Source organism: Bubalus kerabau, chromosome 18 (assembly GCF_029407905.1).
Source record: "Bubalus kerabau isolate K-KA32 ecotype Philippines breed swamp buffalo chromosome 18, PCC_UOA_SB_1v2, whole genome shotgun sequence".
Taxonomy (NCBI): domain Eukaryota; kingdom Metazoa; phylum Chordata; class Mammalia; order Artiodactyla; family Bovidae; genus Bubalus; species Bubalus kerabau.
In genome coordinates this window covers 35366199-35388773 of record NC_073641.1, presented here as the reverse complement: position 1 = coordinate 35388773, position 22575 = coordinate 35366199, and the positions used below count along the sequence as shown (strand labels likewise).

Sequence of the window (22575 nt, the reverse complement as noted above, 5' to 3'; positions counted from 1 at the left end):
TATGAAGTCATCACTCAGATGTTATTCCTGTTTGAGATTCCAAAAATTCCTTAGATTGCTTCAAGTGGGTGGGCTCAGAAGAGACCTCATTATGCATCAAAAACAAAAATTCATAAAGTCTGCATTAATGTAGGTGACTGTTGATGGAGACATTGGACCAGAAACTATTTCCGTTGCCTTTTAATCTTCAACCTAAAATGCCTTTTACTCTTTCTTCTTCCTATAGAGTTATCAATTGTTGGTTCTTCAGAACACTGTTGAAGTGGCTCAGTTTATCAATAACAATCCGGAATTTTTACAACTGGCTGAGTCATTCTGGAAGGAACTCTCTTACCTTCCCTCTCTGTATGACTACAGCGCCTACCGAAGATTGATTGACCAGTATGGGACGCATTATCTTCAGTCTGGGTCCTTAGGAGGAGAATACAAAGTTATCTTTCATATGGACTCAGAAAAAGTCAAAAAATTTGGTAATTAAAAACATTGCTATATATAAGCATTGCAAGGATTTTAATGGGGGAATAACCTGTAGTTAAACTTTAGAGCTTTAAAATATGACAAATAGAGGTTAAATTGCAAAGGAATCCAAAATTGTATGAATCCATTATACTCTACACAAAATCTTCCAGGCCTTAAGAAAAAGCTTGCCTACTCTTTTGGATAGTATCCTGAAATGAAAGTTAAGTCATTAGAGATAACTAGAGGGTGTTGATTAGATTTTTATAATACTTTTTGATCTCCCCATTTCTCAGATTAAGTAATATTCCTTGAGGAAAATGGATGAGGATTTTACTAATATTGCAGAACTCAAAATGTTTCAATGAAGTATTTTTTTTAATTTGCCTCTGTTCTTTACCACTTCCATGCCTTTAAAAACAAATCTGCTCTGAATATCACAAGTTTGCTTACTACCTAAGACTTGTAACAATAGCTTAAATTTATTGATTCCTTCTCAACAGGTGAGTTGTCTATGTCAGCAATGATCCTCACTGTTACTCAGTGATATATCCATTATGGCTCCTGCCCCACAGACTGAGAAATGCAGACTCAGTGCTGTGAAGAGACTCATCTCAAGGCATACAGATTGTAAGGAAGTCTAGCTGGCTCCAGCATCAGCTTAGCTTTATCCTTATGTTATGTTGCTGCTGGAATTGCCTGATTCTTGTTAGAAACTGGGCACGCTACTGAGTTCATGTTGGTTGATTCCACGGTGAGAGGATGTTCCCCACCAGCTACTGCCATGTTGGAGGAGCATGTGAGTCTTAGGATCCACTCTTCCTCTCCAAAGACCTTTTGGCCCTGGCTTATTTATGGGCCAAGTCCAAACTTCTTCCCGGTTTTGTCCTGAAGCTCACGGCCATACTTGCTTCTCTATCCCAGTTCACCTCTTCAGTCAAGACTTTCTTACCACTTTGGAGGAGAGTAAGACTTTTCAGATGAGATTCAGAGGAGGAATATAGCCTTCTCTTGTGGGTAAACCACAATATTTTCTGTTTCCATGGACTATTTTCCCCCCTTGGGCTTAATTTTTTTTTTTTTTAACCAATTATGGTTCAATTAGAATGTGAACGTTTCCAACCTCAATAGGTTGGAAATGAATGCACAAGTATAGGTTTTTGTAGCAACAACAGAGGCAATATTTCTTTGGGGAATTAATCCAGAAAACGGCTTGATCTAAACTCAGTTTCATGATCATGTTTTTTTTCTTTAAATCTTAAAAGAAATGAAGAGGATTTTTAAAAAAGACTTCTGAGTTTGTAAAAATTTTGAGTAAAAATTTTACTTGAGCAGTTTCTGTTCTTCCCCAAAGTTTTAATTGAAATCAATCAAGGCTCCTGGGATATGATACATACAAGTGTTCTTTAAGAAATATTGAGTTTATTATAATATTGTTCGTAAAATTATATTAAAATGTATTTCTACTCTTTATTATTTTCTATCCTCTTTTTTAAAATTACATTGGCAAAATTCCAATTGATAATGAGTAGAAATTATAACCAACTAAGATGTCATTGGAAGAAAATGTAGAAACCAGAGCTGTTAAAGATGGAGAGACTGAGGCACTAGAACTAGGGTTTTAGGAATTAATTACTATAGAACCAGAACCCAGTTTTTGGTGTCTCCAGTAGGTGGGCTGGAGGCCATTGCATATTAACTTTTACTTATTTGCCTTGTGCCTGAGAAGCTGACTGTGGTTGGGTGAAAGATATCAAACTTTGGGGTGTTCAATTTTAGTTCCCTCCACTGTTTCATATAGAAATCATCCATGTAACCCCACCCTCTGGTTAAAGATATTAGAAGCCAATATCAGCTGAATCATTTGAAAGTGAGACAGACACTTGATGCTTTATCCCTAAATATATGCATGTATCTTATTTTGTTTATAACAAAGATCAAATATTGCTTTTTTTGACCTTTGATCCTTCTAGAGCACTTGAAAATATACACATCATAACATTTTTGATTATATGGCCACAGTGGTAGGAAACAATCTCTTCTCCCACTCTCACACCTGGCATCTCAAAGAAGATTTTCAGCAAATGGGGAAACTAAGCACGTTTAAAATTTTTTCCTCCAGATTTCCATTCAGAGGACAAGAGGAAATGTGCTTCCTCACATTTCCAGTTTTTGTTTACATCATCAAAACAAAAATGCACAACGATGGAAGAGGTCTTAAAATCGGTTTCAGGTAAATGAGAAGGGGGTAATTTTCATTACAAGTTTATCCCCTTATGGTTAATTCGTGGTCTCCAAGGGACTTTGACATTTCAGCAGGCGTTCTATTTTGCGTTTTTCAAATACTTGGCTATTTTACCTGTGATCTCTCTGTCGGATGTCATGGACATCCATCTGCATCCATGCATCCATCCATCGTGCAGAGCAGAAGGTTCACTGGGTATGTCCTGTGCTCTGTAACTATGTCCTCCGTGTACACCACCACTGTCTCCTGTGAGGATGGTTGGCAAACCAGTCTAGAAAAAGGACACCAAGAGGGGAAGCTTCAGTTTCACTCTGTAATATGGATGCTCAGTGCAGGCAAAGATTTTGGTGCATGGTGGTGGTGGTGATGGTGGTGGCAGAGTAGGGGAGGTGGTGTGTTAGTCTTTGAGTGATTGAGAAAGGAACTGGAAGGGTAAGCTGATTTAGACTGTCTAGACACTGTGTCAGAGAGTTTGGGTTTCATCCTGATGGTGAGGGATGCTGTTAAAGGATTCAGTACAGGGAGCGAATAAATGAAAGATGACAAATATAAAGTTGTAGTGAAACAAGAGGGATTGAAAGGGAATAATCTGATAGGATAAAAACCAGAAGAGATGAGTAAAATGGAAGGTAGAGGAGAAGAAGCTGATAGCGAGAAGTGCTAGAGTGAAGTTAAGTAAGAGAACGTCTGAAGATTCTTTATTGGATTTGGTGATTAAGACTTAATTGCCTAAGATGAAGAGATTTTTAGTGTGTAGGGATGTAAATGAGACTGTGCTGTGAAATGTGTAAGGCCATGGAGTGATACTGGGGCTCAAGTTCTCTTGGGATGATGGCAGAAGTTGGGATGAAGGAGAAGACTGATGCAGGTGCTAAGGTCCTCATCAGGGAAGTGAGGATTCTTTAGCGGATAAATGCAAGGAGGAGGGAGACACTGTTAAGCCAGGCTTTAATTCTGCATTTACTTACTGTGTTCATCAACTATTTATGGAACCTATAGTGTCTGAAGAAATTGTTCGAGGCATTAGTGAGGCAGCAGTGAACACACTAGAAAAGAGCCTGTCTTCTTAGAGCTGACGGGACAAAGGAGAAGGACAAGTAGTTGAACAATGTGGAAATACAATGATCTGGAAATATAAATGAAAGTGGGAGCTTTGAAAAGGTGTTGACATCAGCTATCAGCTGGGTTGGTGATTAGAAGTGGCTCGTCAATGTTATTTTGTGTTATTTTTTCTTTCGGGCTTAACAAACAGGTAGCACTTACAATGTGCCCAGCACCATTTTAAGTGATTTACAAGAATTAGCCAATATACTCCCACCTAAGAGCTGGATATTATTCCTTATTTCCATTTTACTGACAAGGGCACTGAGCCACAGAGAGGTTACCTAAGACTGCAGTTGGTGTCAGGCTTGAGATTCCAATGTCTGGCTTCATAGTCTGGATCCTTCGCTGTTGTCCTGGGCTGTTGTCTAGGGGAAGAGGGCCAACTGAGCAGAAAGCTTATTGAGGCGTAGAGAGAGAGGCTACAGGCTTAAAAATAAATATGAAAGCTGATTTCTCAGACTCTGTATTTTGTAAACAAGCTTATCAGTTAAGGTGGTAATTCGCAGACTTTGGTGTGCATGAGGATTACCTGGTTAGCCTGTTCAGCTGCTCAGTCCACGGCTTTTCTCCCAGCTATTTCCTTCTAGAAATCCATCTGATATCAGAAATCTGCAGTCGTTCAGGTGATTCTGGGAGTTCAGGGACTGAACTTAGCAATACACTGCTTTAAAAGTGGTTCTTTTTGCATATTAAAGATGTAACTAACAAGATGAGGACACACGGGTATTTTTATTAAAATTATGAGACTTAATATTTCTTAATATTCTGATTATAAAAATGTAATTTTTAAATTTGTAAAATTGGATGAAATTATAAAATTTGATTAAAAAAAGGAAATGAAAATCAAGCTCTGATTAGCAAGTTAGGAATTTCCAGTCATGATCAGTGTAGAATCAGCTACACATGGAGATGAAAATATTTCTGAAATTATAAGGCACAGATATGAAAAAAAAGGGATTTGATTAGTATTTGAGTTTTTAAAAACACTTTTTATGTGTTAATGTATGCCTGTTAATTAAAAGCATTTTGTTTACTATAGTATTCCAGATGCAATGAACTTTCCCTCCTGACATTTTCTTGTGAAAAATTTCTAACATACAGAAATGTTGAAAGAAAATAGTAATAAATACTCATGTACCCATCCCTTATATGTAATAATTATTATTTTGATATATTTACATATATATCTACGTATAGTATTTATAATGTTGACTGTTTAGCAATACAAAAATATGTATTTAAAATATTTGTAATATTTGCTGAATCACTTGGAAGTTTCAAACAGCATAATGTTTCATCCCTAAGTATATACATGTATTTTCTAAGAAACAAGACAGTTGCCTGTATAACAAATATTCTTTTTTAAAAAATATGATAATTTATTTATTATTTTTTAGAATTTATTTATTTTAATTAGAGGCTAATTACTTTATAATATTGTATTGGTTTTGCCATACATCAACATGAATCCGCCACGGGTGTACACGTGTTCCCAATCCTGAACCCCCCTCCCACCTCCCTCTCCATACCATCCCTCTGGGTCATCCCAGTGCACCAGCCCCAAACATCCTGTATCCTGCATCAAACCTGGACTGGCGATTCATTTCTTATATGGTATTATACATGTTTCAATGCCATTCTCCAAAATCATCCCCCACCTCCCTCTCCCAAATATTCTTATTACACTAAGAACATTAAGAATATGAGTAATAATCTCTTAATAATCATCTACCACTAGGTAATGATTGTGTCTGTTTTATTTTCTCTCTTAATAGATATTGTTTTTAGAGTAATTTTAGGTTCACTAAGTGATTGAGCAAAAAGTACAGAGAATCCCTATATCCCCAACCACGGGCACAGCCTCCTCCACTATCAAGATCCAGGCCACAGTGGTCCATTTGTTACAACTGATGAACCCATACTGACACAGAATAATCACTCAGAGTCCATAGTTTACATGAGGGTTCTGTGTATTCAGTGGGTTCGGACAAATACATAATGACATGTAAACATTAGAGTGGGCTTCCCTGATGACTCAGTGGTAAACAATCTGCTGGCCAATGCAGGAGATATAGGTTCCAACCCTGGGTTGGGAAGATCCCCTGGAGTAGGAAATGGCAACCCACTTCAGTATATTTGCCTGGGAAATCCCATGAACAGAGGAGACTGACGGGCTGCAGTCCATGGGATCGAAAAAGAGTCAGACACGACTTAGCAACTCAACAACAATCCATTATAGTTTCATATACAGCAATTTCACTGCTCTAGAAGTCCCTTAAAGATCTTAAAAATCCACTAAAAATCCCTCCTACTTGGCAACCACAGGTATTTTTACTGTCTCCATAGTTTTTCCTTTCCCAGAACGTCATACAATTTAAATGGATTGTGTTAAAATACTTGATATACTTTCAATTTCATTTTCTCATTCTCATTTCATTTGTACATCTGAACTTATTTGATTTTTCCTTGAGTAGAAAATGGGGGCAATTTGTTGCGAGGGGTCCCATTTGTCAGAGGAGGATATTCTGGCTTCTCGGCTGGCCTTAGTTACCTGGATCTGAACAATCCTGCTGGAAACAAACGGCGATATTCTCAGTGGGCAGGATCTGTATCTGATCTTCCTGAAGTCATAAAACAAAAGGTATGTGATGTTCAGCGCTAGGTGGCGGCCTGGATTGGAGGGGAGTTTGGGGGAGAATGGAAACATGTTTATGTATGGCTGAGTCCCTTTGCTGTGCATCTGAAACTGTTACAACATTGTTAATCAGCTGTACTCCAATAAAAAAAATTAAAAAAAAAAAAAAAAAGGAAGAAGAAAGCACCAGAAAGCAGTCATGTTTATTTGCACTGGGAAAGTGAGATTAAATCAAGGTGCTTAAACAGAGAAGGCTGTAATTAGCGTTTTCTGTATCCCAATTATGGTTTGTATAGTGAAATGAATGCATACATAATAGGAAACAGAAGGTTCATTATCTTGTATGTCCATATTTCAGTTGTAAAGGTTAAATGTCTTGTAGATCCCAAGAGAAATTAATGCTAAAATTTGCATTTCTAGCATTTGACCTAAACTGGGTTATGCCTTCCTGGTCCCTGATTCAGAGGAGTTATAGATTCTTTCAATAGGAAGGTACTTAGGCTTGTCTAGTATTACATTTGTCAGATCATCTTTCTTCCTGTGCCCATGGTTTATCGGTTCCTGGAGTCATGCAGGTTAGTTCTAAAAAGAATCAATTTGGCTGGCAGAATTTTAGGATGTTTTATTGGTACAGTCAGTTCTTGTATAACACAACATATGTGTTCCTAAAAATCAGAGAGTTAGGCAAATCTGTGCAATAAAGACCACAGGGCTTATGGGGAAAATGGTGTTAGGAACACAACACACAAAAACTTGATCTGTGACACTCATTAAAAAAAAAAAAAAAGACAGGCACCAGTAAAAACAGCTTCAGATTTATACATGTTAACTTGTTAAGAAATGCATAGTCTACAACATATGTGGTACATCGCCTTGAAGAGAACCTGAATCTTGCAAGGGTGGAGATGTGTGGTCTTCAAAACAATCTTTTAATAACTAGAAAATGAAGGTCCTATTGGTTTTAAAATTTTTTATGCATTCACACAAAATGCAAAAAATATTCCTAGTTTTCCCTAGATTTGTCTTGTAAAGAAAGTGGGTTGCTTTCTTTTTTTATTGGAAAAAGAAATAGTTGGAATGAAGATGAGTGGCTTTTGATTTTAATGGGGTTGAGCCAAAATGCTGAAAGGAAAATATTCTTACTAAAACTCTGATTACTGACCATGTGATACGTCTTTATCTGTGTAGCTAACACCTTTGTATGAACTGGTCAAGGAAGTACCCTGTGCCTCTGTGAAAAAGCTATACCTGAAACGGGCCATCGAGGAGTATCTGGATGAATTTGACCCCTGCCATTGCCGGCCTTGTCAAAACGGTGGCATGGCCACTGTTCAGGGAAGCCAGTGTCAGTGTTACTGCAAACCGAAAACGTCTGGTGTGGCGTGTGAGCAGGGAGTCCTCTTAGGGGATCAAGCAGGTCAGTGTGCTGCGCTCACGGTGGCCACTTTCCCTCTGGCCTCTGAGACTGTGCTTCTTCATGTATGGATATAGGGCGAAGTCTCATCAGGCTTTGAATCTGACTCTCCCTCTCTATTCCACCTCCAGATTGTAGCTACTGGGGTCAGGGCCCTTTGCTGTCTCACTGATTTCCCCATCTGAACTCACAGAAAGTGATAGTTGCTTCAGTTGTGTCTGATTCTTCGTGATCCCGTGGACTGTAGCCTGCGGGGCTCCTCTGTCCATGGGATTCTCCAGGCAAGAATACTGGAGTGGCTTGCCAATTCCCTTCTCCAGGGGATCTTCCTGACCCAGGGAATGAACCCGGGTCTTCTGCATTGCAGGCGGATTCTTTACCATCTGAGCCACCAGGGGAGCCGCTGAACTAACAGACCTGCCTCCAGTCCTCCACTCTCCATTAGAATAGATTTATTGCCTGAAACATGTTCCATCCTTCCATGGTCATCTCAGTAAAGTTTTGTCTTAACTGACGTCTACAGAGCTTTCGTCTGCACTGACTAACCTTTCTGGTGGCAAGCCTTTGGAAACACTACTGTTTTTATTTTCCATTATGTCCCACCAATTAATCATTCATTCACAAATATTTGTTGAACAACAGCTGTGTACTCAACAGAGCATTTGGTGCTTTAAGTATTTAGCACATGAAGTTGACTTTATGAGTAGGCAAAGTATGAGACGATTTGTGTATATTTGTTTTTATATTTATTTATGTGGCTCTTTCATCTCGAAACTCATTTCTTAAGGTCAGAACTGTTTGCTTCCTTTATTCCTGGAGCCTGACATAGGGCTTGATTCATAAAGTGACTTAATAAATAAATGTTTGATAAATGAATAGATGACTAAACCATGGTTGCTTATAGACAAACATCAAGAAAGCATCTTTGCCTCCTAATATCTTCCGAAGTGACCAGTCCTGATAAATTAAAATACCTCCTCTGTGATTCATTCCTTTGAAGGGCTGATTTACAGCTGTTTGCTAAACTGGACCACTCCAGTACTCTTGCCTGGAAAATCCCGTGGATGAAGGAGCCTGGAAGGCTGCAGTCCATGGGGTCGCTGAGGGTCGGGTCGGACACGACTGAGCGACTTCACTTTCACTTTTCACTTTCATGCATTGGAGAAGGAAATGGCAACCCACTCCAGTGTTCTTGCCTGGAGAATCCCAGGGACGGGAGAGCCTGGTGGGCTGCTGTCCATGGGGTCGCTCAGAGTCTTGGACACGACTGAAGTGACGTAGCAGCAGCAGCAGCTAAACTGGAAGCTCCCCCTGCTGGTGAGGAATGGAGTAGCAATCATAAAACATCAAGCTCTTATTACCTACTATTAATACTGATGGCTCAGACGGTAAAGAATCTGCCTGGAATGCGGAAGGCTGGGCTCGATCCCTGGGTTGAGAAGATCCCCTGGATGAGGGCATGGCAACCCACTCCAGTATTCTTGCCTGGAGAATCCCCATGGACTGAGGAGACTGGTGGGCTACAGCCCATGGAGTCGCAAAGAGTCGGACATGACTGAGCGACTAAGCACACACATACTCACAACTCAATTTCTAATTGTGGAAGAAAGAGTAAGGAAGATTGGGTAAAATTATTATACAAATTATTTTAGTTTCAGTGTGCACAATACTGAAGAGTGAGTGTTGGGGAAGAGAGGGGAAGAAGAGGGATGTAGGTCACGCAGCAGAAATAGCTGCTGCTGCTGCTACGTCGCTTCAGTTGTGTCCAACTCTGTGCGACCCCATAGATGGCAGCCCACCAGGCTGCCCCGTCCCTGGGACTCTCCAGGCAAGAACACTGGAGTGGGTTGCCATTTCTTTCTCCAATGCATGAAAGTGAAAAGTGAAAGTGAAGTCGCTCAGTCGTGTCTGACTCTTCGAGACCCCATGGACTGCAGCCCACCAGGCTCCTCCATCCATGGGATTCTCCAGGCAAAAGAGTTCTGGAGTGGGGTGTCATTGCCTTCTCCAGTAGAAATAGCTAAGGAGCAGTAAACACTCTCTTCTATTAGCAGAAAATAATGCTTTGAGGGAGTGGTTCCTGAGATTAGTTTCTAACTTGGAAAGCAAATTTCTTAGTATATGTTTCCAATTCTCTCTTACCTCCCCCAAGGAACATGATGGGGAAAATACTAAAAACTGTGAGACAGGAACCAGCCCTGAGGTGGAAGGTGGCCAGGGTGAGTGAGGAGGTACCTGCAGATTAAGAAGGATGCTGACAGGAGGTAGACACATTTCTCCTACTTGCATATTTCCTCATGTTATACAGCTCCAACCCTGGATACCCAATAGACTATGTTCTTCTGAGGCCCAATCACTGTTTTAACAGTAGGACCTTGCATGCCTTTATTGAGAGACTGTGAGGTGATAAAAAAAAAAGAGCCTGGATTCAGCTGTAAGACTGAGTTACAGTCAGGATGTGGCACTCGGCTGACAGTATAGCGCTGGACATAGCATTTAACCATTTGGTTTTGGGTTCCATGCCTATCAAATGAAAATGTTAACAGACCTCTTAGCCACCTCCATTAATTCTTGTGAGAAGCAAATGAATGAAAAAAATGCATGTGGAAGTGCTTTGAAAATGTAAAATAATACACAAATTTAAGATATTTTTGCAAGAAAGTTGTTAATGCAGTCTTAATATGGACAATCCTAGTCAGTGTGCGGGACAGTCTGGCCATTGTGGAAGACCTCAGTGAACAGAGTGAAGGGAGTGCACTCCGGATTGTCCCCTCCCTCAATCACCACTTAGCAGAAAGCTTAGTATTAAGCACAGAAATCTTTCTCTCCAAGTGCTCTCCAAAAAATCTCTCTTTATTTGCAGGAGGGGTGGATGGAGGGTGGAACTGCTGGTCCTCTTGGGGTCCCTGTGTTCAAGGGAAGAAAACAAGAAGCCGACAATGCAATAACCCGCCTCCCAGTGGCGGTGGGAAATCCTGCATTGGAGAAACCTCAGAAACCAGGCAATGCGAAGACGAGGAGCTGGAGCATTTGCGGTAATGGAGTCCAGACCTCCTGGCAATTACATAAAACTCAATGCCCCCTGCAGATGCATGGAATACATCATGGCTGCTATTGAAACATTTAAACCCTACATGATGATGTTATCAGGGAGTGCTTGGTTTTTAACACTGGGGTCAGCTGAACGGGAGAGGCAGGTGGGCAGTAAGAATCACTGAGAGTGCCTTGACATCTAGATGCCGTTCCTCTGTTCCTTGGTCTAGATGTGCTGAAGTCGCTCAGTTCTGTCTGACTCTCTGCAACCTTATGGACTGTAGCCCTCTGTCCATGGGGATTCTCCAGGCAAGAATACTGGAGTGGGTTGTATTTCCTACTCCAGGGGATCTTCCAGACCCAGGGATTGAACCTATATCTCTTGCTTCTCCTGCATTGGTAGTTGGGCTCTTTACCACTAGCATCACCTGGGAAGCCCTCGTGTGTGCTTCAAGTGTTCCTGATGCTGCTGTTACAAAAGGCTGGGGAACTGGGAGGTGGTCTGGCTCAGTGGATGCGAGTAGCAGCTTTGGCATCAAGCAGATCTGCCACCTGCCTGCTCTGAGACCTTGAGCAAGTTAACTGCACACCCCTCAAATCAGGATAAAAATAGTAGATACAGTGATAACAGAAAGTTGTCAGAATTAAATGAGGTTAAGAACACAAAGTAATTAGTACAGTGCCAGGCACATAGTAGGCAGTCAATAACAGTTGTATTATTTTCAGATTTACCACCCCCTCTTATTTATTTTCTTTGGACAAAGCATCAGGCACATATTTGAGATGGTTAACATCTTCACTAATTAACCCAGTTGTCTGATACTGACTTCCTGTCAGGATCTCGCAAAAGCTATCTTTAAAAATACTTCATTGCTGAATTGTTCCCCTGGGTTGAAATTCTTTATGGCACACCCCATTCTTTAACACCGTCCTTATTAACCTTTTCTGATCAGGGATTAGCAAACATTCTACAAAGATAATTTGAAGGTCACGTGAGTTGACGAAATGTAAGATGCTTGGGTGTGTGGTATTAGCATAGGGAGATGGGATGCCTTATTCCTAGGTCTTGGGTGCCTCCAGCAAGAATACTGGAGTGTGACAGGCCATGTCCTCCTCCAGGGGATCTTCCTGACCCAGGGATTGAACCTGCGCCTCTTACATCTCCTGCATTGGCAGGCGGGTTCTTTACCACTAGTGCCACCTGGGAAGTCAGCTGGCAAACATATGAAATCTGGAAGGAGGAGAAGGCTGCATTCAGGGCACAGATTTCTGGGAAGACGAGGGTCTCTGAGGGATCCTTGGCCCCAGCGGGTGTATTTCCTCGCCCGCAGACATAAAGCTGGATGGACAGGAGCCTCCTAAGGAAGCTCTGAGAGAATTCTCTCTTCTTGGTGCTCAGAAGAGAGAAAATATCCTTTTCCTCCTTATTACAAGAAGGAAAACTATGCTTACTGCGTCACATTTCTCAGTTTCCTCAGTTGTGACAAGAATTTAAGGAACTCAGCTCAGAAGGAGGTAACATTCAGAGGCTATTTGTAAGGCTTCCCTTCAGATTTCATGTTCCTGGAGTGGAGTTAATATTGGTGAAAGAGTGACCTCAGAGGCACCACTGATAATCATTGCCTAATGATGGATGTCACTGTTACCATGATCATGATGCCGAAAGCTCGGCCTCTCTGTGCCAGTGCTGAATTAAATCTTGCAGTGTTTTGGGTGAAGTAGAAAAGGATAGCTTTATTACTGTGCCAGGCAAAGGAGGACATAGCAGGCTCCTGCCTCAAGAAACTATGTGTCCCAAGCCCAGAGGATCTGCTGAGGGGGTTTTATAACAAACCTCCAAGGGTGGGGTCTTTGACAAGATCAGGTTGTATACTTGGCTTGCGCTCTCTTTATCTCAGGTGATGGGTCTCCTTAGTCTTACCTCAGCTGTTTTCTGGGTTGCTTCTCCCTTGATTAGCAACTATTTAAATTTGCCCTTAGGGAAGGTCATGGAGGCTGGAGTCTTGCCTATAAGAATCAGGGGACAAAAATAGGCCTCCCTACCTGGAAGCCCCACAGGGACCAGCTTGAATTCAATTATTTTGAGCCCCACTAGAGATTGCCTTGTGAGAGGTAGAAAGAGCATAAGTTTAAGGAGCCTACAGAGGCTGAGGGGGGTGCATGGCATCAGTGGGCATGAGTTTGAGCAAATCTCGGGAGATGGTGAAGGACAGGGAAGCCTGGCGTGCTACAGTCCATGGGGTTGCAGAGAGTCTGACATAATTGAGCGATTGAACAACAGCAACTGACTAGATTTGAATCTAGTCCTGGTATTTTTTCCTCTATAACCTTGGACAAGTTACTCAGACTTTCTGAGACTTTTCCCACATATCTCAGGGGGTTACTGTGCATGTGAATTGAGCTGAGGCACATTTGTAGAACATTTGCCATGGTGCTTAGCACATAGAGAGCGCTTAGTCAGAAGTGGTTATTTTGTGTTATCTCTCTTCCAGGATCACGAACTTGAATTACCTTATTTTCAATAGAGAATTAATTCTGTGTTTAACGTATTTAAGAGACAGACAGTAGGAGAAAAAGTAGTGTTAGATGGATGTCCTCTAGAAGTCATATAAGGATGTGTGTTGTCCAAACACTTTTATTTCTTTTTCTTTTCTTTATGCTTATTTTCTGCACTAATGACCTGGTTGTTATCTTTTGGAAGCTCAAGTTTGTGTTTGTGTCATGCATGTGATCAGATGTTTGGTTCTGAGAATGGCAAAAACATCACATGATGGAGTCCCTTCAGATGCAAATGAAAAATTCACTGTAGTGTAAAATTTTTATTAACAGTAGCAAATCCATCATATTAATTATGTTTTATTTCCTTTTCTTTTCAGATTGCTCGAGCCACATTGTTTTCCCTTGTCTTTGGTTCCAACAAAATTCTGCTCATCACCTCCTGCCTTGAAAGACGGATTTGTTCAAGTTGGTTATGAAAGAGATTTTTTTCTTTACATATCCTCTTTGCTCTGAGTTCTAGCTCTCTACTGATGTTCATAATCTATTTCCTCCTCCTGTGATGAAGCAGTGCTAAAAAGCGTTTTATGTGTGCATTTCAGTTTTTAATCAGGTTTTAGTTTGTGACTTTTCTTCTTTGGCCCAAGGTGATTAGAATTCTGCAGAGGGCAGTGTATCTCCTATGGTAAGGGAAATCAATATCACCACCCAATGAATTAGAAATGTAATCATGCCAGAGGGCTGCTAAACATTTCCATTCTGAACATGAAAGTAGGAATCTATAAGCAAGATTTTCAGTATAGAGAACGTTCCATATTTTTTCCATTGAAAGGAGTCGTTTAAAGTTTTTCATAACTACCAGGGCCGGGGTGAAGCATTCTATTTATTCCAGGAGCCAGTGAGACATTTAGCCAGTGTCTGGCAAGATATGGGTCATGGCACTTTGAGCAATTTTCTTGTTCAGGAAGGAACACGAGTCATCTGCCACTGTCATTCGGGAGAACTTTCTTGCCTTTGGGACCATATTAATTCATGCTCTTCTCACTCCTTGTTATGATGAAACTTTGGCTCCAAACCCCAGTAAGTGTCTCTGTGCTCACATAGGAGTTGCTGTTCATCAGGATTTTCTCAACGCCACCAGCCATGCTTGCTCCATGGCAGTTTCTGTCTCTCAAATGCCAGGCCCTTGAACATATACTCACTGAGTGTCTGCTGAAATGTCCCCAGATGTAGGTACTATTCAGAGGTGTGTGTTCTGTCTTCAGCTGCAGTGCATGGGTGTCCTGCAAAGAACTGGAGGTTCTAAACACTGTCTTGTGGATTGGCTACCTCACAGGCACCCAGGGAACTGAACAATAGATTATTACTTGACCTTTCTTCTTTTTTTCTCCCCTCCTCATTTTGTAAGTTTGGGGTAGAGCCTGAGAATCTTTTTTCTTTGTTTTAAAATTCCTGCTAGTGATTCCGACAGAGACGGCCAGGTTTAGACACTGTTGAGTTAGACTTTCTCATATAGAGGTCCCTTCTGCAAGAAAGATGAAGGCTTAGGGTCTAGAACCAAAGCAGATTAAATATCTTTCCCCATTTTCTGCAAATCTCAATGCCAATCTGGGTGCTGTGTTTCCTACCAACTCCCATAATGGAGCCAGAATGGATCAGGATGAGTAGGACTTTTAGAAGCAGGCTCCATAGAATTTTGTTCTAATGCCCACAGCAGAGCTGTTCCACCTGCAAGTCCTCTTCCAGGCCAATTTTCTTCACCATCCCCTTGAGTAGCAGAGAACTAAAAGGATAAGGAAAGGCAACAATAGAGAAACCAAACAAGCATGATGACTCCCTCAAGGCTCAGACTTCAGATTCTTCCTTGCTTCACCATGAAATCTCACCTCTTGGCATTATAGGCTAATGACATGTCCTCAAATCTGACTCAGCTCCAGCAACATGACGGGGCAGGGGAGGGTGGTGGGCGAAGAGCAACGTTATGCTTCTCTTAAAAGTCATCAGTGGGAAATGCAGACTTCCATGAATATGTTGATACGATGTAAACATTTCTCCGTGTTCATAATGCCTTTTGTTGGGTGTGATTGCCAGTGGACAGCCCATAACACCTCATTAGGAAGAGTTGACGGACAAAGACATTTCTGAAATCTGATAACAGACTTTCCTGAAAGTATAAGAGAAGTTGCTTGGGCAGTATCCACTAAAATAATTTTGATAAAATGCTTAGTACAGTGCTTCATTTGGGGAGCAGTCAATAAATTATAGTACAGTGGCATTAATATCTTTATTTCAATTAATGATGGTATCAGTGTTGTTAATTAGGACTGTACAGGAAAAAATGATTTTATGGACAGTTTTCAAAGTGAGCTATTTGAATGTAGGTTGCCTAATGATTACAGAAGTCATGGTTTTTAGGCTGAATATATCTAAAGAAACAATTTATTAATGCAAAAGAGATGTATTCTTCCTCTCTCCATCTTTTTTTTTTCTATTTAGGATGAAGGTGCCACATTTCCTGTTGGGAAAAACATAATGTATACTTGCAAAGAAGGATACTCTCTGGTTGGAGACCCTGTTGCCAGATGTGGAGAAGATTTGCAGTGGCTTGTTGGGAATATGCATTGTCAGAGTGAGTGGTCTTGGTCGTGGTATTTCATTTAAGACGAGTGGGAGGGAATAAATCAGAATAAATAGCTACTCATCATATGCTCCTGTCTTAATCTCTTTTTTTTCCTGAAAGGCTCATATGATCCCAATCAGGTTTCAGGAGTACCTTGAAAAAATCCTCAGCTTTCTGTAGTTGCTAGTGGTTCTGTTAGACGAGGCACATTTTACTACGTTTTTATTCCTTTTTTTTTTTTAACTCTTTTTTTGGCTGCAGCACCTGGCATGTGGGATCTAATCCAGTATCCCTTGCATTGGCAGCATGTGACTAATGGAATTTTAACTACTGGACCACCAGGGAAATCCTAATTGCAATTGTAAAGTTTCTGGGGTAAATCAGAATAGGTCAGGGAGCTCAGTTCTAGCCAAGTTCTAGCCAGTTCTCAGTTCTGGTCAAGATATTCTTCGGAGTTCAGTTAGCAGGGATGTACTACGGTCTACTTCCTCAAGTGCTTTGGAGCCTAGTCTGTTTAGATCCAGGCCTCTGAGTAAGTGCTTCTGTATGTCGTATCACCCTAACACTGTTCTCGGGTTTCCCTCTCAGCTGTTCTACAATGTAAGATTCTGCAGCAGATGGATAGACAGCACTACTGGGATGTATTTTTCCTATATTGATTGTTCTGTGCTGTGTGAGGAAAGTCTGCATGCACATACATTTTACTCTCTTGGGTACATACCTATTAGTGAAATATCTGAGTTATCAGGCACACACACGTTTAGATTTGGTATGCTACCAGTTTTGGTGAAGAATCCACTTGCAGGGCAGGAGACCACTTGCAATGCAGGCGATGTGGGTTCAATCCCTGGGTCAGAAAGATCCCCTGGAGAAGGAAACAGCAACCCACTCCAGTATTCTTGCCTGGGAAATCCTGTGGATACAGGATCCTGGCGGACTACAGTCCATGGGGTTGCAAGAGTCGGACATTACTTAGGGACTAAACCACCACACCAGTTTTCCAAGTGGTTGTACCAATTTGCATCTTGGACAGAATCCAAGAAGTCAAGATTGCTCTGTATCCTCACCTACACTTGATAACATCTATCTTTAAAATTTTTTTTTAGTCATAGTGGTGAGTGTGTAGCAGTATCTTGTTTTTTAATTTGTATTTTAAAATTTGTATTTCTTCTGATGACTAATGTTGTTAAGCCTGTTTTCATATAGTTATTGCCATTTGGATACTTTTTAAAGATGAAATGGCTATCTAATCTTTTGGGCATTTTTTTCTGGTGGTTTTTTAGTCTTTTTCTTAATGACTTGGAAATTCTCCTGTTTCCTTTGTCTCTGTCTCTCTGTCTCTCCACCCTTGAGTCTTTCAGAAGAAATAGGATATCAATACTACTGAATAGAATGTATTAATAAATATTCCCTAGCTAGGAGTAATAAAGCTAAAAGTCGGTTCTTTGAAAAGATTACTTTGCTTTAAGAGCTTCTTTTTCTTTATTGTGTATCTACTGGTGAGGGATTGTCCCACTCTTTGTTCATCTGAAACATTCTTGTTTCATCTTTACTTTTGAAGGATATTTTTTACTGGGTAAGGAATTATTGTCTTTAAGCCCTTTAAAGATTTTTTTACATTGCCTTCTGACTTCATTATTTTCTAGTGAGAAGTCAACTTTTAGGCTTGTTGTTTCTCCTTTGGAAATCATATACTGTTTTGATCTAGATGTTTCTAAGAATTTTTTTTTTTTTTTTTTTAAGAAGCAACTCTACTCTGATGTGCCTAAGTGTGATTTTCTTTGTCCTGGTTGATCTTCAAAGCATTTTTTTAACCTATCCTTTAATGTCTTTTGTCAATTTTAAAAAATTATTCACCTTTTCCCTTAAATATTGCTGTCTAATTCTTGCCCACCTCTGCTCATGAGACATTGATGAGACATTTTTTACAATGTATACACATATACATACGTGTATATATATGTGTGTGTGTGTGAGAGCTACATTTCTTTCTTTTTATGTTTGTTTTGGGATCTTAGTTACTTGAAAGTGAAAATGTTAGTCACTCAGTTGTGTCTGACTCTTTGCGACCCTATGGACTGTAGCCCGCCAGGCTCCTCTGTCCATGGGATTTTCCAGGCAAGAATATTGGAGTGGGTTGCCATTCCCTTCTCCAGGGGATCTTCCTGACCCATGGATCAAACCTGGATTTCCCGCATTGCAGGCAGATTCTTTACCATATGAAACATCAGGGAAGCCGAAGCCCCTTAGTTCCCTGACCAGGGATCAAATCCAGGCCCGCGGCAATGAAAGCGCTGAGTCTCAACCACTGGACCACGAGGGAATGCCCTATATTTCCTTGCTTTACATCAATTTTTCTCTTTCTGTTTCATTCTAAGTATGTTCTGTTGATCTATATTCTAGATTTTTAATTCTCGGTACTCGTTATAATCTGCTTTCAAGAACTCTACTGAATTCTTAATTTCATTTTCCAATTCCAGATAAACCATTTGTCCACTTTTCTATACTTTCTAATTCTCTGTTGGAACTCTCCCTCTTCTAATTTAATTTTTTCCAACATACTAATCATAGTTATTTCATGGCTCGTGTCTGTTGGCCCCATCGTCTGGATCTGCTGTAGATCTGTTTCTATTGTATTTTTGAATATTAGATTAGTTTTGATTGAATGCCAGACTTTATTTGTAAAAAAATAAATAATTTGAGACTTTGCATGATGTTATCCTTCTCTAGAAAAAAAATTAGGTTTGTTTCTGGCAAGAACAAAGCTGGTTTATGTCCAGTTTACCTTTATCCTAGGTCATAACCATTAAAGGATCATAAGGGAAAGTATTGGATTTCTACTGAGGCTCCTTTTTTGTAACAGGACTGGACTTTAATTTTTGATCTCCTAGCCCTGCAAGACTGCTAAAAACTCTCGGTAGCTATTCAGCTTCTGAGCTGCAGCTTTCTCCTTAGTTTAGCAGCCCTTCAGCACATTAAAAAAAAATTTTTTTTTTCAAATTTACAAATAGCCTCAAGGACAAAAACATTATCAAATGTTGTAATCACTGCTTTAGACTTTCCTTTTTCTAGAGTCTTATACCTTGGGATTTCCACTGCTCTGATTGTTCTCTGATGCTGTCTGATTGTTCTCTGATGCTCTCAGAAATAGTTTTTCTTATAACTTTTACAGCCTTCCTATATGTCTTAGTGGGAGCATTAGTGTGAAACCAGCAAATACATCATGGCCAGAAATAAACAGTTCTGATGCTAGATTATTATCTATTTGAAGGCGGAGTATGTGACCAATATTTTGTGTCCATAGCAGCATTCAACATACTTGGCCAAATGTAGGCCCTCAATAAATGCTGATTTTGAATGAATGAATGGATTTTCTGATAAAAATGGTACAGAAATAGAGCAGGACTTTGTAGGACATTGTCCAAAACCCCACTAGAAAGATTTTTCTTTAAGTCATGAATTCTGACTTGCTTTCTACCATTATGCATGTTTTTCATTTTTTTCCTTGTTTTTTTTTTTTTTTTTAAAGTAGAAGATATGAACTAATGACTGTAATGGAATAAGGAAAGATAGAAATGGGAAACCAAGAAAGATTTAGCACTTTTATGGTTGCAAGGTTAAAGGTGGTTCTTTAAAAATTTCAGATAGCAAAATACCTAATTGGATATATGCAATGATAGGCAAATGAATACAGCTCTTGGGAAAATTTTGGTGAGACTTCACCAGATGAGAGAGAGAAGTGGCAGCTGTGGAAAGTCTGGTTTTGACAGCAGGCTGGACTTGGGGACCTTATAATGCTTATTCATTTTAAGTTGTCATATGACTTGAGGGCAGGGGTGAGAGGGTGGGAACTGTCTTGGTTTTCAGTCGTTTACATTACTACATGACAGGCACGGTGGGACATGTCTTTCAGGGCCTCCTAAGAGTGAATTCACCTCTTCTACCTTGTCCTCTAATTTGAAAAAGCAGAACAAGTGTATCAGCATCATTCAGGGCTGTCATTTTAAAAAAGATGGTCTAGTAAAGCAAGGAACCTTGTATTCTGCTCTCTTTTCTCTTTAGAAATTGCCTGCGTTCTGCCTGCACTGATGGATGGCATACAGAGTCATCCCCACAAACCTTTCTACACCATTGGCGAGAAGGTGACCATTTCCTGTTCAGGCGGCAGATCCTTAGAAGGTCCCTCGACATTTCTCTGTAGTTCCAGCCTTAAGTGGAGCCCTGAGGTAAAGGATGTCCAGTGTGTGCAGAGAGGTGAGTGGCTCCTGGGTCTGTCCAAGGACACATGGACTCTGGGAGTGAGAGTCTCTGTGGCTGTTCTGAACTGCTGTAACGGAATCATTCCCTCCATCCAGACCCCACTATGAGAAGGAGGTCTAGACTGGGTAACTAGATTTTTTTGCACATAACACATAGACTCGCAGAATTCAAGAAAAGGCAAGAATAGCCCAGGTGATTCTCAGATTTTAACTTAAATCTTTCATATCCAAGATTAGCTTTATATTTGTAGGATACCAAGAAAACAAATAATTTCTAAAAGCTGATTTCTGGCTTCCTCCTGACTTTTTAAAAAGGTACTTTTATGAAATACAGAGTTGAGATCACAATTTATATAAAATTCTGCCTATTTCATTTTTGGGTTTATTAGACTTATTAGTTTATTAGTATTTATTAGTTTATTAGTGTTATTGAAATTGAATGTTTAAAAGCATTTACATTTAAGCCTACAAAGCAGAAGTTATGAAAGGAAAAGTATTGTGGTTTGTGAAATTATTCTTAATAGTAGAAATCCAAATATCCAGTATTTTGAACACATGGCAAATTTAAATGGCCTTTTAAAATGTTTTCCATTTTTATTGGAGTACAGTTGATTTATGTTGTGTTAGTTTTAGGTGTACAACAAAGTGAATCAGTTATACATATACATGTATCCAGTCTTTTTTAGATTCTTTGCCCATGTAGGCCTTTATAGAGTATTGAGTGGAGTTTCTGTACTATACAGTAAGTCCTTATTAGTACCTATTTTATATATAGTAATGTGTTTATGTCCATCCCAACCTCCCAATTTAACTCTTCCCCTCTTCCCTTCTGGTCACCATAAGTTTGTTTTCTACAACTGTGATTCCATTTCTGTTTTGTGAATAAGTCCACTTGTATAACATGGTCCAACCTATTTCTGTTCAGAGATACTTAAGATTTGTTTTCAAAATAAACTCTTTCTTTTTTGTTTACATTTTTTAATAAATGGACTTCCCTGGTAGCTCAGCTGGTAAAGAATCCGCTAGCAATGTGGGCGACCTGGATTTGATCTCTGGGTTAGGAAAATTCCCTGGAGAAGGAAACGGCTACCCACTCAATATTCTGGCCTGGAGAATTCCATGGACTGTATTGTCCATGGGGTTGCAAAGAGTCGGACGTGACTGAGTGACTTTCACTTTAATAAATGGAAAATATTATGCTTGCAACAGTTAAAAACAAGGAAGAAGTCATACTTGCATTCTATTTGATATTCTTATTTCTTGAGTATATGATTTAAAAAAATTTTTAATTGGAGGATAATTGCTTTACAATGTTGTATTGGTTTTTGCTGTACATGAGTATATGATTTTTAATTCAATGTTGAAGTGTGTGTTCTATGGCAAAGATGAAATAGTTGATTCCATAAGTAATAATAATATTCCCTGGTGACTCAAATGATAAAGAATCCGCCTGGCAATGCAGGAGTCTCTGTTCAGTCCCTGAATTGGGAAAATCCCCTGGAGAAGGGAATGGCAACTCACTCCAGTCTTCTTGCTTGGAGAATCCCATGGACAGAAGAGCCTGGTGGGCTACAGTCCATGGGGTTGCAAAGAGTCCGACACGACTGAGCAATTTTCACTTTGAAGTTTGTCATCTATGGTGAAGATGAAGTAGTTGATTCCATGAGTGATAATATTGGGTAGATTAGATGTGCACCACTGAAAAGAGAGTAGGTTGCCTGGAGGGTTCTGTGATGGGAGACCTGGGCTGTGGTATTAAATAGACCATAGAGGACAATGAGAGGGCAGCCTGTTCAATGGAATGGCCTCTGTGCCCATCCCACATGCTCTGTGGCTGTCAGAGGACCACAGCAGAGATGACAGCTTTGTTTTCCACACGCACCAAAGCATCACTGTGAGTTTATTTGGATTAAAGTAAGGGACCTGTACAAATACTGCTAAAATTAAAGAAAACAATGTACAGTTGATGAGGTTTCTCTTTTCCTGTAAATGAAATTATATACTTTTTTTTTTCTGAAATGTTTTTTCAGTCACTTTATAGCACAATTTGGTATGAATTTTCTCCCCTTCAGCAAATTCTATTAAGGCTCTAATTAAGGATGTTTTCCAAACCTGTGTATTTTTTGAAAGACGTGGATAACAATAATAACTACCCTTAAAATAAGCCTATAACAAACAAAAAAAGGCCAGGTTTGTTAGCCTCCAGAGTTTTACAATACCTGCTGTTTAAGTAGTCTTTTTGTTTTTTAATTGTAGTAAAATACACACAACATTTATCATTTTAACCATTTAAATATGTGCAATTCAGTAGCA

At 39.9% G+C, this 22575-nt stretch overlaps 1 protein-coding gene across 1 annotated transcript in view; it reads left to right on the top strand.

The window, feature by feature from the left end:
- Window positions 1–22575, top strand: part of C7 (complement C7) — a 59279-nt gene that overhangs the window by 27360 nt on the left and 9344 nt on the right. Inside the window, exons 8-15 of the mRNA XM_055554613.1 lie at window positions 227–470; window positions 2579–2689; window positions 6280–6446; window positions 7629–7857; window positions 10718–10889; window positions 13764–13851; window positions 15880–16012; window positions 20066–20257. Coding sequence (XP_055410588.1) covers window positions 227–470; window positions 2579–2689; window positions 6280–6446; window positions 7629–7857; window positions 10718–10889; window positions 13764–13851; window positions 15880–16012; window positions 20066–20257 — 1336 coding nt within the window. The remainder of the gene's footprint in view (window positions 1–226; window positions 471–2578; window positions 2690–6279; window positions 6447–7628; window positions 7858–10717; window positions 10890–13763; window positions 13852–15879; window positions 16013–20065; window positions 20258–22575) is intronic.